We start from the raw sequence: 19,705 nt of genomic DNA, 5'->3' as shown, positions 1-19,705 counted from the left end.
AAAGCGTGTGGAAATGGTTTTGAATTAGGACATTTACCCTATTTCAACTTGCTCAAGAAAGCGTTCTCAACCAAATCATGTCAAGTTTGGAGTCCTCAGAAAGATCTTAGAATTTATGAACCGATCCCAATCGGTTATAAACCGATGAGTAATTTTTATTCAAAAATCAATTTATTACTCCTAAGCTATTTTGAGCGATATTTTGACGGTATTATGTGAAAGTAACTTGTAGGTATAGTATCTAAATCACTAGTTCGAGCATTTCGCGAAACCTAGGACGCTTTTCCACCCCTTTTTTTAATAATTTCAAATTAATTCCACCTCAGGTGTTGTAATTTTTGTACCATTCAGATTTTAGCCATTTAAAAAAAATATATCACATCGAACCCCAGAGGTAAAATGTTCTGTCAATTTATTTTTCTCATAAGTTGTCATTAAATATAATTTATCATTTGTTATACGCCAAACGTTGACATTTCCACCATGGACCCTTCGCCTCTTTTGCGTATCCTTAATACCCACCTTATGGATATTATAACCTAATTTTTCACCTTAGCAGAATGTTGAGACAATGCAATGGGTTATATATACACATTCATGGCAATTTCTCCCCTCGTGAATTTGTGTCCAACACATCAATCTTATCCTATAAATTTCAAATAAGAACACATTTCTCCCCATTTTCTCATTTTCTCCACGCAGAAGAAGAATGGCTAAGTCAGTGCGTACAAGGACAAAGAAAAGAGACGAAATAAGTCACTAACAACTACAAAAGTGATAGAATGCGATTAATGGTGATTTGGAGGAGTGAAGAATCTTGTGGGTGAAGTGTCTATATAGAGGACTATGGTAAAAGCAAAAAGTCGTGCGTGACTGGAGTTCCTTATACAATGAATTCCCCCAAAAATATTTTGCTTCCTTTTATTCTCAGAGCTTTTTTCTTGCAAATACCAGAAGAGACTCACCCAATTCCATGTGAATCCATACACACAGAACAAAGACAGAAAGGGCAATATGTAAGACAAAAAAAAATATGATGTCCTTTAGGGAAATAAAAAACCATGAATCATGTCACTTTTTCTTCATACACTTTACAACAATTTGCTTTTTATTCTTATCATCTACCCACACTTCTCATACTTTCTATTGTCGACTATTTTTTTAAAATATGACTGTTTGATATCCCCTTTCTTCGACATTTTATGTCTGCTCAATTGAAAAATAATATAACTTTAAATGATTTTCCAGAAATCATAAAAATCAACTTTTGTTTGTCATATTTGATTGTGATTTATTGAAAAATGTTAAAATAAATTGACTTTTATTTTATATCCAAGAAGCAAATTCTTCCATCATGAGGGAATCTTCGAACTAGTGATTTTTAAAGCTAAAAGACACAGCTTTTAGGAAAAGAAAACTTTTCCATTTGTAATAAGATCAAAAAAATCCCAATAAAAGTTATTTTTAGAGAAAATTGATATACTAGGAGGAAAATGAATTTCATATTAAATATGCAAAGATTAACTTATAAGGAGGTCGCCACAAAAATCAAGTCGCTATTTCTACCCGTTTGAACTCTAAAACGAATACACGGATGACTAAACTGTGTGAAATCCTTTTTCTTGAAACTTCAAATTTTCAGAATTCTAAAAAGAAAACGGTAATAGGGTAAAGGCTTATAATTTTGTCCAGTCTGAACAAATATTTAGATAGAATTCATTATTCATCAAATATTGGAATAAAAATCCATCATTTTAATCAATTTATTTTTAGTGTCCAATTTTATCCTCAAAGTGTCCAAAATAAGAAACTTGACAGAATTATGAGCCTTTCCCCTAACACAAAATCGATAGATTTTGTATGTCAAGATGGCTCATAGCTTGTGATTTAATACATTTTTTTTATGTCATAATTTCCATTTCTCATCATACGCTAGATTTGATGCATAAAATTTAATATGCCATGTGTCAACTTCTCAAATCGATTGTGATCTGTAAGGAGAGAACTATCTGATTATTTTGTGTACACAGCGCACTCCCTTTAAGAATATGAATAAATTGAAAATATTCTTGTCTGTGAAATGTCAAATTAATTTTAAGAACTTTTCTTATGCACACTCTGTTGCTCATATTGCTCAATTAATTGCGATAATCGTTTTTAAATATATTGAAAGTGCGTGATATGTATCTTCCAAAAATTATAATAATACTACAATTATTACAGACAAAACTAAAGGCAAGCAGAAATGTCATTTAAAAATGGCAAAAGTGGTAACAGCTTGCCAAAATAATGTCAAAAATAGCTAGTATAAAGTAAAAGTTTTCTGTGTTTGAAAAACTTCTTCTGTGCAGTAAATGTGTGGAAAACAAGGAACATGGTAAAAGTGCATTCAAGTGAAAATTTTATCCACTAACTTTGACAGACACGATACCATGTATAAATTACCCAAAAGTCCGCCTCAAGGAAATAAGTTTTCACATTATTGTTGCAATTTATCTACCAATTATAAAGTTCCTTTTGTTCTTATACATTCATTCTCAAAAACTCGTCACTTTCGAGGACCATTTAGTTTAATTGTATTATAGAAATAACTTAAAAAGTTGTTAAATATTTAAAATTCGCTAATACACAATATAAAGACATACATACACTAGTAAACAAAAATATTAAAGTACATATTTATTCATTGGCATGTATAATAATTAAATTATTTAATTGAATATACTTATATGTACTTAAATGTGTGGGATAATCTTCTTATGTCCAATATCCCCCTAATATATACACACAGCACAGTAAAATTACTTTATTTTATCCTACTTGTTCAAAAGTTCTATGAACAGCAATTCCAGATTATACATACACATAAAGTTTTTCAGAGATAATTCTACAATCAATAAGAGAATACAAAACTGAAAAGTTGAAAAATTTCTATCAGATTTTTTTTCACAATTTAAAAAACATTTTCCAAAACACAAATCTCAAAAAAGTCTTGAGCAAAAATCTAATAACAAAGTTATGCACTAATGAAAAATGCGAAGGCAGCCAAAATCCCGAATTTTCAAAATCCTGAAAGGGATGCTATTATATAGGGAGGATAATGTGCAGAATAATTTCCCAAGACACAGAAAATTTCCCTTTGCCTTCAGCAAGCGCGGTTGCAATCGTGAGAGATGTAACAGTTTTAAGAATTCAGGATTTTGGCTTTCGAGATTCTGGTTCTCGAGATTTTGGCTTTCGGAATTTTGACCAAGACCCTGGAAAATTATATCATTATATTATGGTTCAAAGATTCGCCGCCGTTTTTATTCATCTTGTGGCGCTGTCTTAAAACAAAGTGCGAATAAAAAATTGAAATAATTTTGTACTGTGTGGCATTTACGTTTGAGTTTTTTTTCCAGTAGAAGACAAACATGCTAAAAACGAGTAAACGGTACGTCAAAATCACGGTTTAACTAATTCCTCTCGTTCAATAATAACCTTCCCGATTTGAGAACTCTCTACGGTTGAGGTTTTTCCTTTACCGATTCGAAGGTATATCAGAGAGAACTAACCTAAAAACCCGTTGGAAATCCGAATATTTAAACCGACGGGTTACACAAAAGTGAGAAATTTCATGAAAAAAACATTTATCTTAATAAGATTACGATTAGAACGTTCTGGCATCCTAAAATTCCATAAAACTACACAAAAATTCACTTTTCGCAGCAAACGTTTGCACAATGTTGTTGACATTGTTGACGATTTAATTGTCAAGAATACCGAAATTCGAAATAGCAGAATAATTAGCACTAAAGCGGCAAGCACATGAACTTATACTTTAGGCTTCCAGTAGTGGTACTTTAGGCTTCCGGCTAATGGCTCCGTTCAGTAATAACCTTTCAAAGAGACAAAGCCACTCCAAAGCCAAGCCAAACCTATTCGAAAATCTACCGGAAGCCTAAAGTGCAAGTTCGTATACCCGCCGCTTTAGCGCTGATTGTTCTGCCATTTCGTATTTCGATATTCTTGACAATTCAATCGTCAACAATGTCAACAACAGTGTGCAAAAATTTGCTGAGAAAAGTGAATTTTTGTGTAGTTTTGTGGAATTTCAGGATGGAAGAATTTCTTAAATGTTATTTCATTCAAAGAAATGTCCTTTTGATGAACTTGCTCACTTTTGTGTAACTCGTCGGGTTAAACGTTCGAACTTCTAACGGGTTTTTAGGTAAGTTCTCCCTGATATACCTTCGAACCGGTAAAGGAAAAACCTCAACTGGAGAGAGCTCTCAAATCGGGAAGGTTATTACTGAACGGAGCCATTATGTTCTTTTGCAAGGGTAAGTAACCACGTATGAAATAACTAAGACCAAAACATTTATGATCAATAAAATATTCCATTTCGATCAGTAAAAATTAATCCACATTATTAAAACACATTTAATATATCAAGATAGGTCATAACATCTTAATTTTCCCTTTACTAACAAATATTTCATTATTTCCATTATCTTTGGATTTAATATTAATTTACAGCATATTTTATCAATCTTTAGTTTAATCTGCATGAGTCCATAAGTAATCCCAAATTCAAGGATTGTATCATTAATTCTATTTCATACAATTATCGAATATCAATCACAAGTAAAGTATATGGACGTGGCACAAGCCAAAACTGATAAGCTCAGTTTGCATCAAATGTATCTCAGATAAAGGTGTTGCTTGCATGAATTATAGATTAAACTGTTAAATTTTACCAAAGCCATGATCTATATAAATCTATACCAATAATACACTTTAAGGTCACTTTTGGGATATTAACTAGGTCTTCGGGAGACCCCTAATATAACGTTTCATCACAAATTATTTATAATACAGTTTTTATCTAATTTCTTTTTGGAAAAATATGTTTGAATAACCCCAATCTATGTGCAAATTCCGTAGTTCATTGCTTAAAAATACTCGACGTGAACTTGTTAATAATGCAATTATAGGATAAACAACAAATTTTGTTGAGTAAATTATATTGTAATGCCCCATAGTGTATTACAAAATAGTCCGAAATTTCATAGTAAACGTCATATCGATCGTACAGAATGCAGAATCAATTGCCAGATGCATTTTCCACTTCTGTTGATTATGAATAATCTACAGGCAGAAGGTTTCAAGTGCAACATACTGAATTTCAATTACCTATTGACCTAATTACAAGTGTCATTCAAATATCCATCCATGAGTACACTTTCATGGAAAATTTATCATCTAATCGACAATATCTCCCATACATATCGCGTATTATAAGAGGTCACGAGGATTTGTATGCGCACAAATCCTGCAAAATTAGCGAGTGTGCGGAAAACAAATGCAAATTAATTATGGAATGTACACTTCTAAATAATAGCCCATTGCATCACGAATTTCCGATATTTTACACGATAAAAGACAATTTTTGTGGATGATGAAAGTCATAGAGGGTATTTTAGACAAGGAAAATAATGAATTCAATTTACATTTTGTGGGACAATTTTTGCAAGCATCATCTAATTTATTCATGCAAATTTGAATTGAAGAAATTATACAGCACTATAAACTTTTCCCTCTACACCAAGCATCATCCTGCCTCTTTCCATTTTCCCCTTAGTTTTCCATTGTGTCGATGGGCAATTTTAGGATACCAATTCTCCATAGAGAAAATATTCACTAGAATGGATTCAATTAAAATTTTACAACTTTATTGTATTACTAAAGATTTATTCATCAATTTTGCACAGAAGGGAAAACGTCACTTCCTTATTCCCTTTTCGTTTCTCTCCTTTTACCATTTCTCAAGCATATAGCTTATTATGAAAAACATCAAACAATCCCTTTTCCCTTTCATAATAATTATGCCATGGGGATTTGAAGAATAAAAGTGAAAACTTTACCGTCTTAACCTCGTTCGCTTAATCCGAAGGCAAGAAAGTCATTCTTGATGGGATAAAATTATTTAAGTATATCCGTCCTCGATGGAAAATTTTTCATATACAACAACACATCCCCTTTTCATCACTGGTAATAAACAATCACAAATCAATATTGTAATAAGCCTCAGAATATGGGATTGTTCTTTAAAAAAAAATATTGCTCATGATTTCCGATTGTTAAAGCACGTAATATTTTCAAAAGAATATAGTCAATGTTTTTACAATCACATGATTCACAATACACTATGTAGAATCAACTCATTTCAATTGATACTAATTTTACAGTAAGTGTAAATTTATGGTGAATAGCAATAAAATTGAAATGTGAATAACAATATTGTCTGTCGCATAAAGTGAATGTCAATGGAAGCAATTTGAGTTTAGAGTGTGCTAAATGTAGTATGATTTTAGATCCACAGTCGGACATTTGTTGTTTGTTGATTATTTTGTCCAAATTATTACTTGGTCGCGTGTCAGTCAGTTTCGCATGATACTTTGGGACATATATTGTAAGATTTTCACAGTCTCTTCTTATTTAGTCTGCGTAATCCGAAAAGCAAAACATAAATTTAGTAAGGAAAGATTTTCAAACTTCGCACAGCACACACTCTGGCTTCGAACACTTCATATAGGTAGATACATAGATTTATTCATCAACAATGCTCTAGAAGTATAATTTCGTTTTGAAGACTTGGTGTGTAATTTTCAGCGTCGACCGAAGTCTTAGCGGTAGTGTCCAACCTCCAATGCAAAAAAATAGGGTAAGTGTACCAAATTTCGGCATAGTTGCATGCAAGCGTCAAAATCTTAAGTTTGAAATGTAATATTTTAAATACAAATTGATTTTTTTAATTCGTTCTTCTGAAAGAGTGTTGCTTGGAACCCTGTAAAGAGTTTATCCTCTTTATTTTCTCTAAAATCATTCTTAATACATTTTAAAATGAATAAAAATATAGGCATAGCTTTGGTGCCCTATTTCGGCCACCTTCACTCTCATACTTCTTTGCCCTTCGGGAATTCTTCCAATATAATAATAATAATAATAATAATAATATTCTTTATTCATTCATAGGGCTTAGAGCCCTCTTTTACAATTTGATGCATTACAATGATGCTAATCTTATTGAATATCAATCGCTGTGTGCGATGGATATCTTCGACACTGAATGATGTCCAAATCAAAGTCCTGTGGTGGGGCGGGCTGATCAACATGCCTTCCAAGCAGGACAGAAGATGCTCGATGACTGCAACTAAAGTAGTCAGAGCGATTGAAGAGCTCAACCGGTTAGGGAGCTAATAATACGGCATTGATGGCTTGCACAAAGAATGACTGATGTGGCAGTGCTTCATGATAAATCCTATCAGTATGTGTGTTCTTGCTGGGAGTTCCACACTAGAGTTGTCCCCATCCAGACTCTCATTTTTACATGTTTGGCACCGGGCGCGATTCGATCTCACTATCGATCGAATCAGGGATCTCTCGCGCCAAAGACCCAGCAGTCTTACCAACTGAGCCAATGAGATATCTTTTTCACGTCATCTCATTTGTCGAAGCTACATTTTTTGTTATTCTTTTGCATTGTATAACCTCTAGAGTACGTAAAATCTAAAAGTTTATGAAAATTCGAGGAACAAAAAAGGTGGCCGAAATTGCAAGCTGGCCGGAATTTGGCACACTTACCCTATATGTTTTTTCCCGGATCCCGGTTTAAATCTCGAAAGTCAAAATTCCGAAAGCCAAAATCCCGAAAGGCAAAATTCCGAATGGACCAAAATCCCGAAAGCCAAAATCCCGAAAGGCAAAATTCCGAATGGGCCAAAATTCCGAAAGCCAAAGTCCTGAATTCTTAAAAGTGCCTACGTTCCGGATCACTGTTGAAGATATTTAATAAAGGAATATATATTTCCAGGTAAACTGGGCAGGAAGAAGAGGGTATTAGATATCACAGAATCCTATCACAGAGAAATTATTGTTTACCACAGGTACGTGAATATCACAAACGGTAGAAGGAAGCCCAAGAAACACACAGTCCCTGACAGATTTATAACACCACAATATATTTATAGGTAATTCTCCACAGCTACTCCCATACGATTGCACCCACGCTTGGTTTAGGCAAATGAGATTTTCTGAGACTTGGGAAATTATTCTACACATTATCCTCCATAGAACTTTATCTCTTTCAGGGTTTTGGCTTTCGGGATGTTGGCTGCCTCCGATTTTTCCCATATTCCTCTAATGACAATGACACTTTGCGAAATGATCCAACTCAAGAACTCTTAGTATGTATTGATTTATAGCATATTCATAAAGCATTATCTCAAAATTATATAGAATTAATACAAATGAATTTTAAAAACAAACTATAGGCGATTCTTTTTCGAAACTATAGTCGAGTTGAAAAATTCAAAACCTCTCAATTAAATCCAATCTTGACCAAGTCAGTTTAGAAATAAACCCTCTAGGGTCATTTAGCATTGAAAAATACAGAATGGGAATTTTTAAGTTGAAAGTCGAGATAGTTATACTCTTGGATTATTGACTATTGAAAAATATGTGACATATTTTCCATATATAATTTATTCTAAAATTTTATATTTTTGAAAATTATTCAAGACTGAATCTATCCCACCCTCCAAGTGCTATTTGTTTGATATCGTGTACAATTTAACCACTTTGCAATTTATGAAGATGGTATAAGATACTCTCATCTAGAAAATGCATTAAGCCGAAGAGTTTAGCAGCAAAAGAGCATAAAATTGAGAATGTTGAAAATTTTCGCAATAACTCTCACAAACACTCACTTATTTGGCAAAAGTCCAAGTATTTATGGGATTTATTTAAAATCCTTTAAACATTTAAATGTGTCCAAAAGACTGTAGTTTTCGGTCACTTTACTCCCAAAGATTTTCCGACTTTCTTTTATTCAAATACTCTCTGACATTGTAAAATGTACAGAATTTTTGAAACTGTTTAAAGAGTAAATCTGTAAATTCAAACGAAAATGGATCACGGAAAAGACAAAGAAGGAGAGAACATCAGAAAACCCACATTTTATTCTGACACGAGACTTCAATCAAAACAAAAAAAAAAGAACGGAATTGAAAGGGCATAAAGTGAAGGTGAAAATGTCAGAGGCAATATGTTGTAGTGAAAAATGTCCATCAGTTACAAATATTTGGGATAAATCTCAATCGATTAACTGATAAAGCTATCTCCCACTTTCTGTGAATTGTTTCAATTTTTCAATTTTCTCTCTCCATCTCACCCAAACTCAATCAATTGAAATGTCAATCAAAATGCCTCCCGTTGAATGTTCAATAAATACATCCCTCATCTCTATCCACAGGAATGAGCGTCAATGGGTAAATGTTACAAGGAAATTCCTTTTTTGGCAACATTGAAATGTCTCAAATCAAAGGCATTCATGTTTCATTGCTTATCATTTCACTAGAAACTTTTCCTTCAACTTTCTTTAAATGCACTTTCCCAAGAGGAAATAACTTCAGCATCCGTTCTATTTCACTGACCCATAAATACGATATCCTCTAAATCCATCCCCATTCCTCAACGGAATACGAATACACATTGCAAGCACCTCATTCTTTTTGTTCCCATTTTTATTTCCTTTCTAAGAATTCTCATAGAAAATCCCATGCTAAAGCACCTCCCTTTTCTCATATAAACTTGTTAACAAATCTCAACGACATTGTGTAATGCAACCACTTTTCGATAAATCGATGTCTTTGCAGGTAAACCAAATCGAGATTTGCTAAGGGTGAATTGGGTGACAAAGTGCTAAAAGACATCAATAGTAAAAGTTAAAGGTTTTTTTTCTGATTCTTACGGAGTTATCACACTTGCACATTAAAATTTTAATGTGATTCACATTAATTGTCGCTTGTGAGCGTCCAAATATGTTATTTGTGTCTTTGAGTCACTTAATATTTATGGTTTTTCTATTTATTAATAAAGAAGTGGACTTGGCCTGCAAAAATAAGTTTAAATTTACCTAAAGCATAAATATTTTTCACATTAAAAAATTAAAGAGAAAATCACATTAATTTTTCGCATTAATGCTATAAATCAATTTATATCAAATTTTGCGGGCCAAGTCTACCTTTTTATCTGAAAATAGATCAAATTTTAAATATAAAATGATTCAAATATACAAATTACACATTTGGACTCTCACCAGCGACAATTAATGTGAATCATATTAAAATTTTAATGTGCAAGTGTGATAACACAGTTACGCATTCAGATTTCAGTGGATCGAATAGAATCTATCTTTTCTATCGGATACACTATTTTAATCCATCCATTATGCTAGGGAGAGAGCAATAATTTTTTGATCCTTTAAAATTCTACATTCTACCACTTGCAGATCCATTATTTGCAATATTATAAGAAATGAAACGGTTTCTTCACTTATTCCTTAATATGTTAAACGGTTCCAATCAGGGGCATGACATTTCCTATATTTCCCATATGTTTCTAGCGAGCCGAAAAAACTTTTGAGTTTATTAGCTGTTTTCTCTCATTGTAGAATGAATTAGCAAAAATACTAATACAAAATAAAAGCCAATTTAATAACGAAGAGGCAACTGAATACCCTAAATTAGCAACGTACGTAGTTTTGCAGATATCTCGTGAAATTTGTACGAAAACAGGGGAAAAATTACACTAAAACCGGTCGCATTTTTCAGAACTAATGTCACCCCACTTTTTCCAATAGTCTTTTTGGGGTTTCAGCGAAGTCAACCAGAAATTAACCGTCATATCGTTAACGTAGAATACCTTTTCAGCACTTCCACAATTTGCATGAAAATTCTTCTAAATCTACGGTATTTGAGACCATCTATTCTATATCCGTGAAATGATCTTTGAAAAATTTTAAACCACACACTTTAAAATATTGTTTTAAGAAAGAGAAGATCGAGCCAAAATCCCGAAAGACAAAATCTCTAAAGCCGAAATCCCGAAAGTCAAAATCCTGTAAGCCAAAATTACGAATGCTCAAAATTCTGAATGGAACGAAATCATACGGAAGATAATGTGTTCAATAATTTCGTAAAACTCAGAAAATTTCCCTTTGCTTCCAGCAATCGCGGGTACAATCGCTATGACACATTTAAGAATTTAAGATTTTATTTCAGAATTTTGGATTTCGAGATTTTGGATTTCGGGATTCTGGTATTCGAGATTTTGGCGTTCGGGATTTTGGCTTTCGGGATTTTGACCTATTCGGGATTATGACCAGAACCCTGAAGAATATAAGCTGAGACAAAAATTGCATTAAATTAAAAAAAAAAAGTTAGATATCTTTTGCAAAACAGTGAGATAACGAACTACCTAGGACTGACCATCCATTCAATCAGCCAATTCGATTTAAGTGACTGATAAATTTTAAAAACAGGTATGTTGAAGTTTTAAAATAGCGAAAAATAGCAAAAGAGAGGTAAGTATTGTAATGTTCATTATCAAATTGCAAAATTAACACCAAATATGCTTTTGATTGAAAATTGCAAGACGATATCTCTTTTAGTTTCCGAATTAGAGCAGACAGTTGACTAGAAAAGTTTTTTAGCGTTGCATATAAGAATTAGGGAGTTTTAAGAAAAACTCTAAGACCGTCTTCAGACTAGAGGTTTAGCCCAGTTCCCGAGAGTCTCAAAATCTGAAACAACAACCGATTTTATTGATTTTTTCAAAATGTAATAGGTCGTTTGCCCTTAATAATCCAATCCTAAGTCAAAATTTTCCAAAAATCTTAACTGATAAGATATTAGAGAAGTTAAGCCATATGGCTAAGCCTTAGGTCTGAAGCCCGTATAACAGAGTTTGTGATTTATTAGATACATAAAATTTTGTGATTATTACACTGACTGAGAGAAATATGGAAAAGTTAAAATAACATTCCGAAAATGTTAATTTTACCCTGCAGTATTGATCAGAAATCGGTATAAATATTACCCTTTTTAGGTGTATTGGGGGTTAAAGTTACCCTTTTTCGTGTTAATTTTACCCTTAAAAGGGTGTAAAATTAAAATTAAAAAATGTTGATATATTTTTACACCTAATGTGTTAAAGTTATGAGGAAAAAAAGTTAATCGCACCCTCTTTTTTTTCTCAGTGATATGTGTGATTATATATGAATAAATATTACGAACCTTATAAAATAAGCACTTGATTTAAAAAAAAATAACAACTATGTTAAACATGATATATTTTGACAATTATTATTAATCAACTTTCCACGAATTTATTTTAATATGAATGATGTAAACATAAAAAGGAAAAAAAAAATATTTGCACTTCCATGATTTTTTGAAACGTATTACAACTAATAATATGAAATATGATTGATTTTTCAGGGATAACTAACAAAAAATGAATAAATCAAAAAAAAAGTGGCGTAATTTGTTCACCTTTCGCGCAATTGAATACAAATAAATGAATAATTTATTTCATAGTCGTAAATTTATATTATCAATTGTACCCCGAATAGTTAAATCAGAATGACATTGTGCAAATTATTCACATGACTGATTTCAATCTCATATATTGATTTTCATATACAGTGAGTCAATATTTATAAACATTCCTGTATGTCAATTTTTTTACTGCTCGAACTCTTCCGAAAAAGCAATACATACAATTCTTCGATTTCCCCAGAGACCAGTACATCAACATAACTTCGAGAAGCAGACGATTTCTGAGAAATTATGTTACGCTATTCATCTGCCCTCCTGATTTATCCAGCTGTCATTCTGTAGCGGGCCTAGAGGACAAACGTTTAGAGATAGCGACTTGACACCTTCAGGGGGTAAATTCTGTAACTTCGTGAGAACGTGAGAAGTGCTAAAAATGAGAAAATACCGAAACTTGTCACTAAGCGTGATTCTCTATGCTCATTTTTGTGACACTTCTCACAATATTTTCGTGACACTTCTCCCTGAACGATGATCCAGTGACTCAGAATTAATTCAGGAGGAAAATTGCGAAATTAATAGATTTATAAAGAAGTTTTGAGGCCCATAGACATCACAATCATAAGAAATAACTAAATTCTTACCGAAATGGGCTGGAATTCTCAAAAATCCTTTTTTCGGATGGTTGAAATTGTGACACAATTCTTAAGAAAATCTCACAGTTTAGAGGAGTAACACTTAAAAACATTGAAATCGTAGATCCATTAAAATAAATCAAATATTAAACCATTCTAATTGACGTTTGTTCTTTCGCAAAATTATGTACACTAGTTTAAAAACAGGAGCCACTCATATTGACATCTTGTTTTCATAAATACAGAAGTATGGCATCTTTGTATGCGGGCTGTTTTAAAAATAGGAGCAAATTGAGTACTAAAATCCGTACTAAAAGGTTTCTCTCCACTTCTGTCAAAAAATCGCGGGAAAATTGTCACTAGCTTCTCACTCAAGCATACAGAATCACGAAATATGAGAAAGTGAGAACAAAGTGGTCGAATATTTTCGTGAGTCTGTCACTGGTGACCAAGTCACGAAAATTAGAGAATTTACCCCCAGGAGGTCCCCCATAAGGCGGCAAAAAGACCATTAACACAACCTTCATTTTGCCCTCGCTGTCCGCCCTACCTATCAAAATCATGTTTCTTTTTGGGAATTGCTCGAAATGATCATGCGGATATATATTTTCTAGGTTTTCTATATACGAAAACTCGGTTAAATCATTCCTAATAACGGTCTTTCAAGGTCAAAGATTAGTACTCTAGACCCAAATAAGATCATGCTCCAATCGATTTTATGAACCTGTCTTAAACCTATATTTAAGTTTTACCCGAAATGCTATTGTGTTTGTATTGTAAAAAAAAACTTTGCGAAATTATCGAACTCATGAGCCCTGCGATATTAATATTAATTCTGAGGTATAAGGGGTATAAGTATAGAATATCGAAGTTAAGCCACGTGCTCAAACATTTTGCAAAACTGGAACGCTTTGCCACCCTCTATTTCAAAATCAGAACAATGGTATTTTAGTATTCTGTAACTAACTGGCTTTTCCAAAAACGAAATCCCATAAAGTTGACACATATCCTTAAAGACAAGAGTGGCCCGTAAATGCAATAAATTAGATTGGAGGTGAGGAAAATGATAGTGTTTAAACGTGGAAAATTGTGTTTGATGGAGCAAGAAGAGTGTTATTATAAATGAGATGAGAAAATCTCCGGCAAAATTTTCGCTTTATTTCACATGACTCGGTTTAAAATAATATTTCATTTGCATGCACGTGTCATTTCAAATTATGTGCTGCACAATTTCCCCCCTTTTCAAACTTCATCTCGCATCCTCGTGTCATTTGATGACATACCATCTGAAATTTTGCTATATAGTGTGAGATGAAAGATGGAAAAGATGCTGATCCAGCAATATGTTGAAGAGAACAAGTACATTCTTCATTCACTAACAATTCGTCCTACAGAGATACTCTATACAGTGCGAATTTTGCACCATAAAACTCAATTACTTGGACTAACGCACTCTACGCGCCACAATTCACAGCTTCACAATTGAGGGGACTGAGGGGTGGTTAATTTATTAAAAATAATTCATTTTAGACTCCAGTGTCATAAGAACACAAGAATGTCGTAAAAACCTCCCAGAGCCAAATCGTAAACACTTTGGAATGAAATTTATAAAAAAAAAAACGAAACTCTGTACTTCCTCTTCCTATCTTTGTTTCCTATAAGAAATCCCTCCAAGCACAAAAGTCATGAGATTTTGCAATGTAATGCCCCTTCAATGGAGGGGTGACCAGAAAAATCTTCGCCTCTCCTTGCGTCCCCATCGCAAATATTTAAATGTACAGTAAATTGTGTACATAGGGATTTTATTTAATGTGCGTGCATGAAAGATGGAAGGGAGATTTAAGCCAAAATGCACATGATCGGGAAGATGAAAAGGGTCGATCACCCCACAATAATGGCCAGGAACTTCAATGTGGAATTTCTCGCACAACAATTGGGGGAATTGTTGTTTGTACAGCAATTATTGCTAGAAGCGACTTAAATTAATGTCTTCCTCAATCTCTTTCTCCCTCCGTTTTAGATATCTCTTTTTTTTACACAATTCTTTCTCCAATTGGCAATACCCTCAGAATGAACGCGCTAAAAAAGCCGATGACCCATTTTCTACAAGTGCCGAGTGACACTGGGAGACAACCTAATCGTTGACACTCCTTAAGCTGCTGAGAGATGTCTACGTTTTTTTTTTCATCTAATGGCAATAAAGAGTCTCCCCCTGTCAATGTTGAATCACAGTGAATTCCTCTCAAGGGAAATACTCTCCATCTCGCTGGGAGGCAAACTAAATAATAATAAAGCGATCCGAGACAAAGAAACAAAAGCTTAATAATCAGGCAAATTGTTATCGACCGAATAAATACAAAGAAACCATCATAGACGACTCACTTTTTTACGCGAATAAACTGATAACACATCCGCGAAAATAATGAAAGTGAATCAGAAAGAATTGTTTGCTCTAATTAAATAGAAAGTAATATAATATTAATTCCAGCCCTTTGTGACAGAATTTTCAAAGTTATGAATGATTAATAAAAATGGCAGACCGATATTAGTTTGTTTATCCATCAGTTACCAGTCACAGATGCCAAACGATTAGAGATAGCGACTTTGCGATTCCAAAGAACCTCTTCAAAAGTCAATCCTGGATTACCCTAAACAATTCTCATAAATGTATTCTCGGATAATCTCGAAGACAGCGGAAAGATCTTTTATATAATGTAAATACCGTATTGCGCATCTATTTCATTTCATATCATTTTAATAAGGGGTTTTCGTCATTGCTGGCAATTCCCCAAAATCAAAAAAAATACAGACGGTGGAAAACCCCTGTCATAATTTGTACAGTGCTTTAAGAATTTTCATTTACAATTTCATGTTACCAATTTTTCTAAGTTGACTTCTTTTATAAATCTAATATAATTATTATGCCCAACGCACAATAACTTTTGTTATGTAAACATGTTTTTGGCATTTCAATGAGAGTGAGTGCGATCTAGATCTAGTCATCCCGCTCATTCTCATAATCAATTTTGAAAACATGTTTACAAACAAAAGTTATTGTGCGCTGAGCATTAATTTACATTATAAACAATTATGTAAATAGGAAACAAAAGTTAAGTCACTAATGGTAATTCTGGTTTGGATCATCCCTCCCTTATTCTTTAAAATAGTGTTTTTTTTAATAATCTACAACAGCAATACTAAAAAATGCTTACGGTTATGTAGAAACAAGTGCCAAGAAAAATCTTGAATAATGTTAAATAAGGATATGAAGTTCTCTAGTGCGTAAGAACCACTACTGAAGTTTTAATTGTTAAAAGATAAAAAGTGCGGGAAAGCTTGTTTACCCGCCGATTTATCCCAAATCTAACGTGATTAAAAAGTGTATGAATGCGGATAAGCCTAAATCGGTTCTTTTTGTTAATGAACCAATGAATTGAATTGCCATCCAAAATTCAATTGTATATAATACTTCTACGCTATTTCAAACCTACAGTGAGACCTTAGCGAACACAAAGCTTTTTTGACTTTCAAAATTTCATGTGAGCTTTTATGATTTAAATTAAAACCAATTGAAATAGTTTGTAAACCAGCCAACACATAGGTAGATATAAGGTAAAATGCGATAATTCGGATCGGAATCATTCGAGATTTTGGGATTTCCTCAAAAAATAAATCGAAAAGAAAGTAAACACGAAGACGAACTCCTGACCTTGTATGCAAGGCTGTATCTGTATGTAAGGCTTTTACTTGTGCGTGATCTTTCTTATCTTTTTGCCGCAGAGTGAAGAAATTCCAAAATTCTGAAAGTTTTTACTACTTTAGAGGGTCTATTTTTCAACCGATTTGGTTAAATTTGAATTTTTTGGAAAGGTCTTGAAATGTCCAACCCAATTGCATTGGTCGTAAACAGAAATGAATCAGTTAAGTACCCCTAAATGACTAATCTTTTTTCAATATTTTTTTTCTGTTCGTAAACTTGTTATCCATTTAGAGAGGAAACGGTAAGAAATACGAACTTCCGATCTTCAGAAGACCCCCTCTCCCATAAGTTGACCCAAGGAACACTATCATGGTTTTTATTTTCCTCAGTTCCAACGACTTAAAAAAAATTGGGATCTTGAACTTCCGAACAGGGCCGTAGCACTGGGTGGGGGGGGCATTGAGGGGCAATGCCCTACCTTAAAACTTCCAATGTCCTACCTTAAAAACCAGAAACTAAGATAATGTTCTAAGTAAACTGTTCGTAGTATATGGTAGAGAAGAAATTAATCTCCTATTAAATGTCCTGATACATCTAATCTAATAGAGTGATCGATTGAAGTGCTTAATGCAATTGGTTAAAATCGGATGGAAACCGAAATCGTATGGGACCGAAATTGACTAACCAAAATAGATCAATCAAAAATTTTAATTAATGCCCTACCTTTAACTACTGATGCCCTACCTTAAATTCAACTCTAGCTACGGCCCTGCTTTCGAAAGTCAAAGTTTAACTGGTTTTAAAATCAGTAATGAATCGGTTAAATATCCGAGAATGACTTATCTTTCTCGCATTTACAATTTTTTTGTACCTCATGCCAGAACATTCTAAAATAATAATTTCTTTACCAATTTTTTATTTTAAAATGCTTTTGTGATTTATTAAGCAATTTAATCTGTAGTAATCAGGAAGCACCAAAAGATCATGAAAAAACTAATGCACGGAGAGCTCTGTCTCGTGAGTTCGAGAATTCCGCACAACTTGAACGTTTTGCCATCCCCTATTTCTTGCATAATAAATTGTTAAATTTCAAATCGTCTGTCATATTAAAATAGGTTACACAAAAATAGTCTTTGCCGTTTTGAGGTTAGGGTCAGAATAACCTAATATTTTTACCAATACATTTAAAAGTTACGGTTACGGCACTTTAATATTTAAGATTATATTTTTTGCAAAGTAAACTATTGTTTTTTTTTCAAAATTGTAAAATGAAAATAGGCTAAGTGTGCCAAAATTCGGCATAGTTGCATTCAATCGCCAAAGTCTCAAGTTTGAAGTGTAATATTTTTAATACAAATTTATTGCTTAGTTTACTTCTTTTTAGAGTGTTGCTTGGAACCTTGTAGACAGTTTATCGTTTTTATTATATCTAAAATCATTCTTAATACACTTTAAAATGAGCAAAAATGTAGACATAGCTTTGGTGGTCTATTTCGGCCACCTTCATTCTCACAGTTCCTTGCCCTTCAGGAATTTTTCCAAAGTCTTTTTCACGTCATCCCGTTTGTCGAAGCGATATACTCGGTTACTTTTTGCATTGTATAATCTCTAGAGTATGCAAAAACTAAAAATTCATGGAAATCGGGGAAGTAAAAAAAGTGGCCGAAATTATAAGCTGGGCGAAATTTGACACACTTACCCTATCAAATTTTTAACACCTGCACAGGTTTACTTTCAATTATTAAAAATCAAATTGACAGTGTTTTGTTTGTACCAAAAGGGTTTTGTGATAACTGACCTAAATAAATTGTTTGCTTTGGAATGAAAGATCAACTGAAACTCCCACTCGAAGATTACCTTAATATTCTGCTCTTATAAGAAGACATTCATTAAACTAACTAGGTTCTGGGCATATGGCCAATGGACAAGCATGAGCTTCCTGCTTTGTATTCTCAAAACAGATAAACTACAACAGTGTTTTTAGCTTTTCCTCCTCGCCACTTCTTCAATATATTTCCCATATAGTCCAGAAATTTCTAATCCATCTAGGTCTCAAATGCGTCTCTAAACACAATTCTGGGAAGGCCACAGAATTTGCAGATTGTCAGAAATTCAAGAAATTCCCAAATGGTACCCCCCAAATGCCCCAGGAGAGCAATAACTGAGTACTTGAGAAGTGCGCGAGATAATTAAAAACAAACACTAGACATTTCTCAAGCCTCAACCGCAGAGTTCCCATGAGAGGTTCATTCCAATTAGTAATTCCCATCACTCTTGGGGTAAAATGAGCAAATGATCAATCCTTGTTTGGCGATCATTTGCATTTCCTGCAGCAACACAACATGTCACTGTGCTGTATGCATTGTTTTCCGTTGTCTCATGAGACTGACATTGAATTCTTTCTATTTCAGAGAATACACACTATGGGTAACTACTGAGATGCCTTTCCTTGGGGCCCCCAATCTCACTATAGCGTCACCCACACGGAATTCCTGTTGCATCTCACAACGGTGTCTCGTGAGGTGCAATAAATAGATTCCCGTACACCCTCGTGACCCAAGTGGGCATCTCAAAAATGCAACGCAGTAGCCAAATGGGGAAGGAAAGGGCCCCCCAAAAAAAGGCTCAGAAAAAGAGAGAAGTTCAACCAACCTTCTTTTTTGACAGTATTCTTCATGGTGTGTGTTTGTGTTGGTGGCGATACGGAATTCCCATCTCCAGATCCTCTATCCGCGGTGCAATTGTACATTTTCACTAAACACACTAATTACACTATCGATTAGTTCATTTATTCTCACCGAACCATAACGCAATCAACTAATATTTCACGATTTAACTCGCAACACCACATACGCCATTCAACATCCACTTTAACTAGCAATTCAACCGCAAGGAGCGCTGCCAGCACTCACGCTGTCATGCGTCACTTTACGTCAGCGTTTTTCGAATTTTTCAAATGACGCGACAGTCATTTGTTCTTTTGTTCAGCT

The 19,705-nt window shown here is 33.6% G+C and overlaps 1 protein-coding gene across 1 annotated transcript in view; it reads right to left on the bottom strand.

Annotated features, from left to right (window-relative positions):
- The window catches only part of LOC129801315 (cyclin-dependent kinase 14), a 189,820-nt gene extending 170,195 nt beyond the window's left edge, over positions 1 to 19,625 (bottom strand). Inside the window, exon 1 of the mRNA XM_055846213.1 lies at positions 19,368 to 19,625. Within this exon, the coding sequence (XP_055702188.1) occupies positions 19,368 to 19,464 (97 nt within the window). The 5' untranslated portion in view covers positions 19,465 to 19,625. The remainder of the gene's footprint in view (positions 1 to 19,367) is intronic.
- Positions 19,626 to 19,705: the final 80 nt, after the last annotated feature.

Source organism: Phlebotomus papatasi, chromosome 2 (assembly GCF_024763615.1).
Source record: "Phlebotomus papatasi isolate M1 chromosome 2, Ppap_2.1, whole genome shotgun sequence".
Taxonomy (NCBI): Eukaryota; Metazoa; Arthropoda; class Insecta; order Diptera; family Psychodidae; genus Phlebotomus; species Phlebotomus papatasi.
This window is presented reverse-complemented; position numbering and strand designations above follow the sequence as displayed.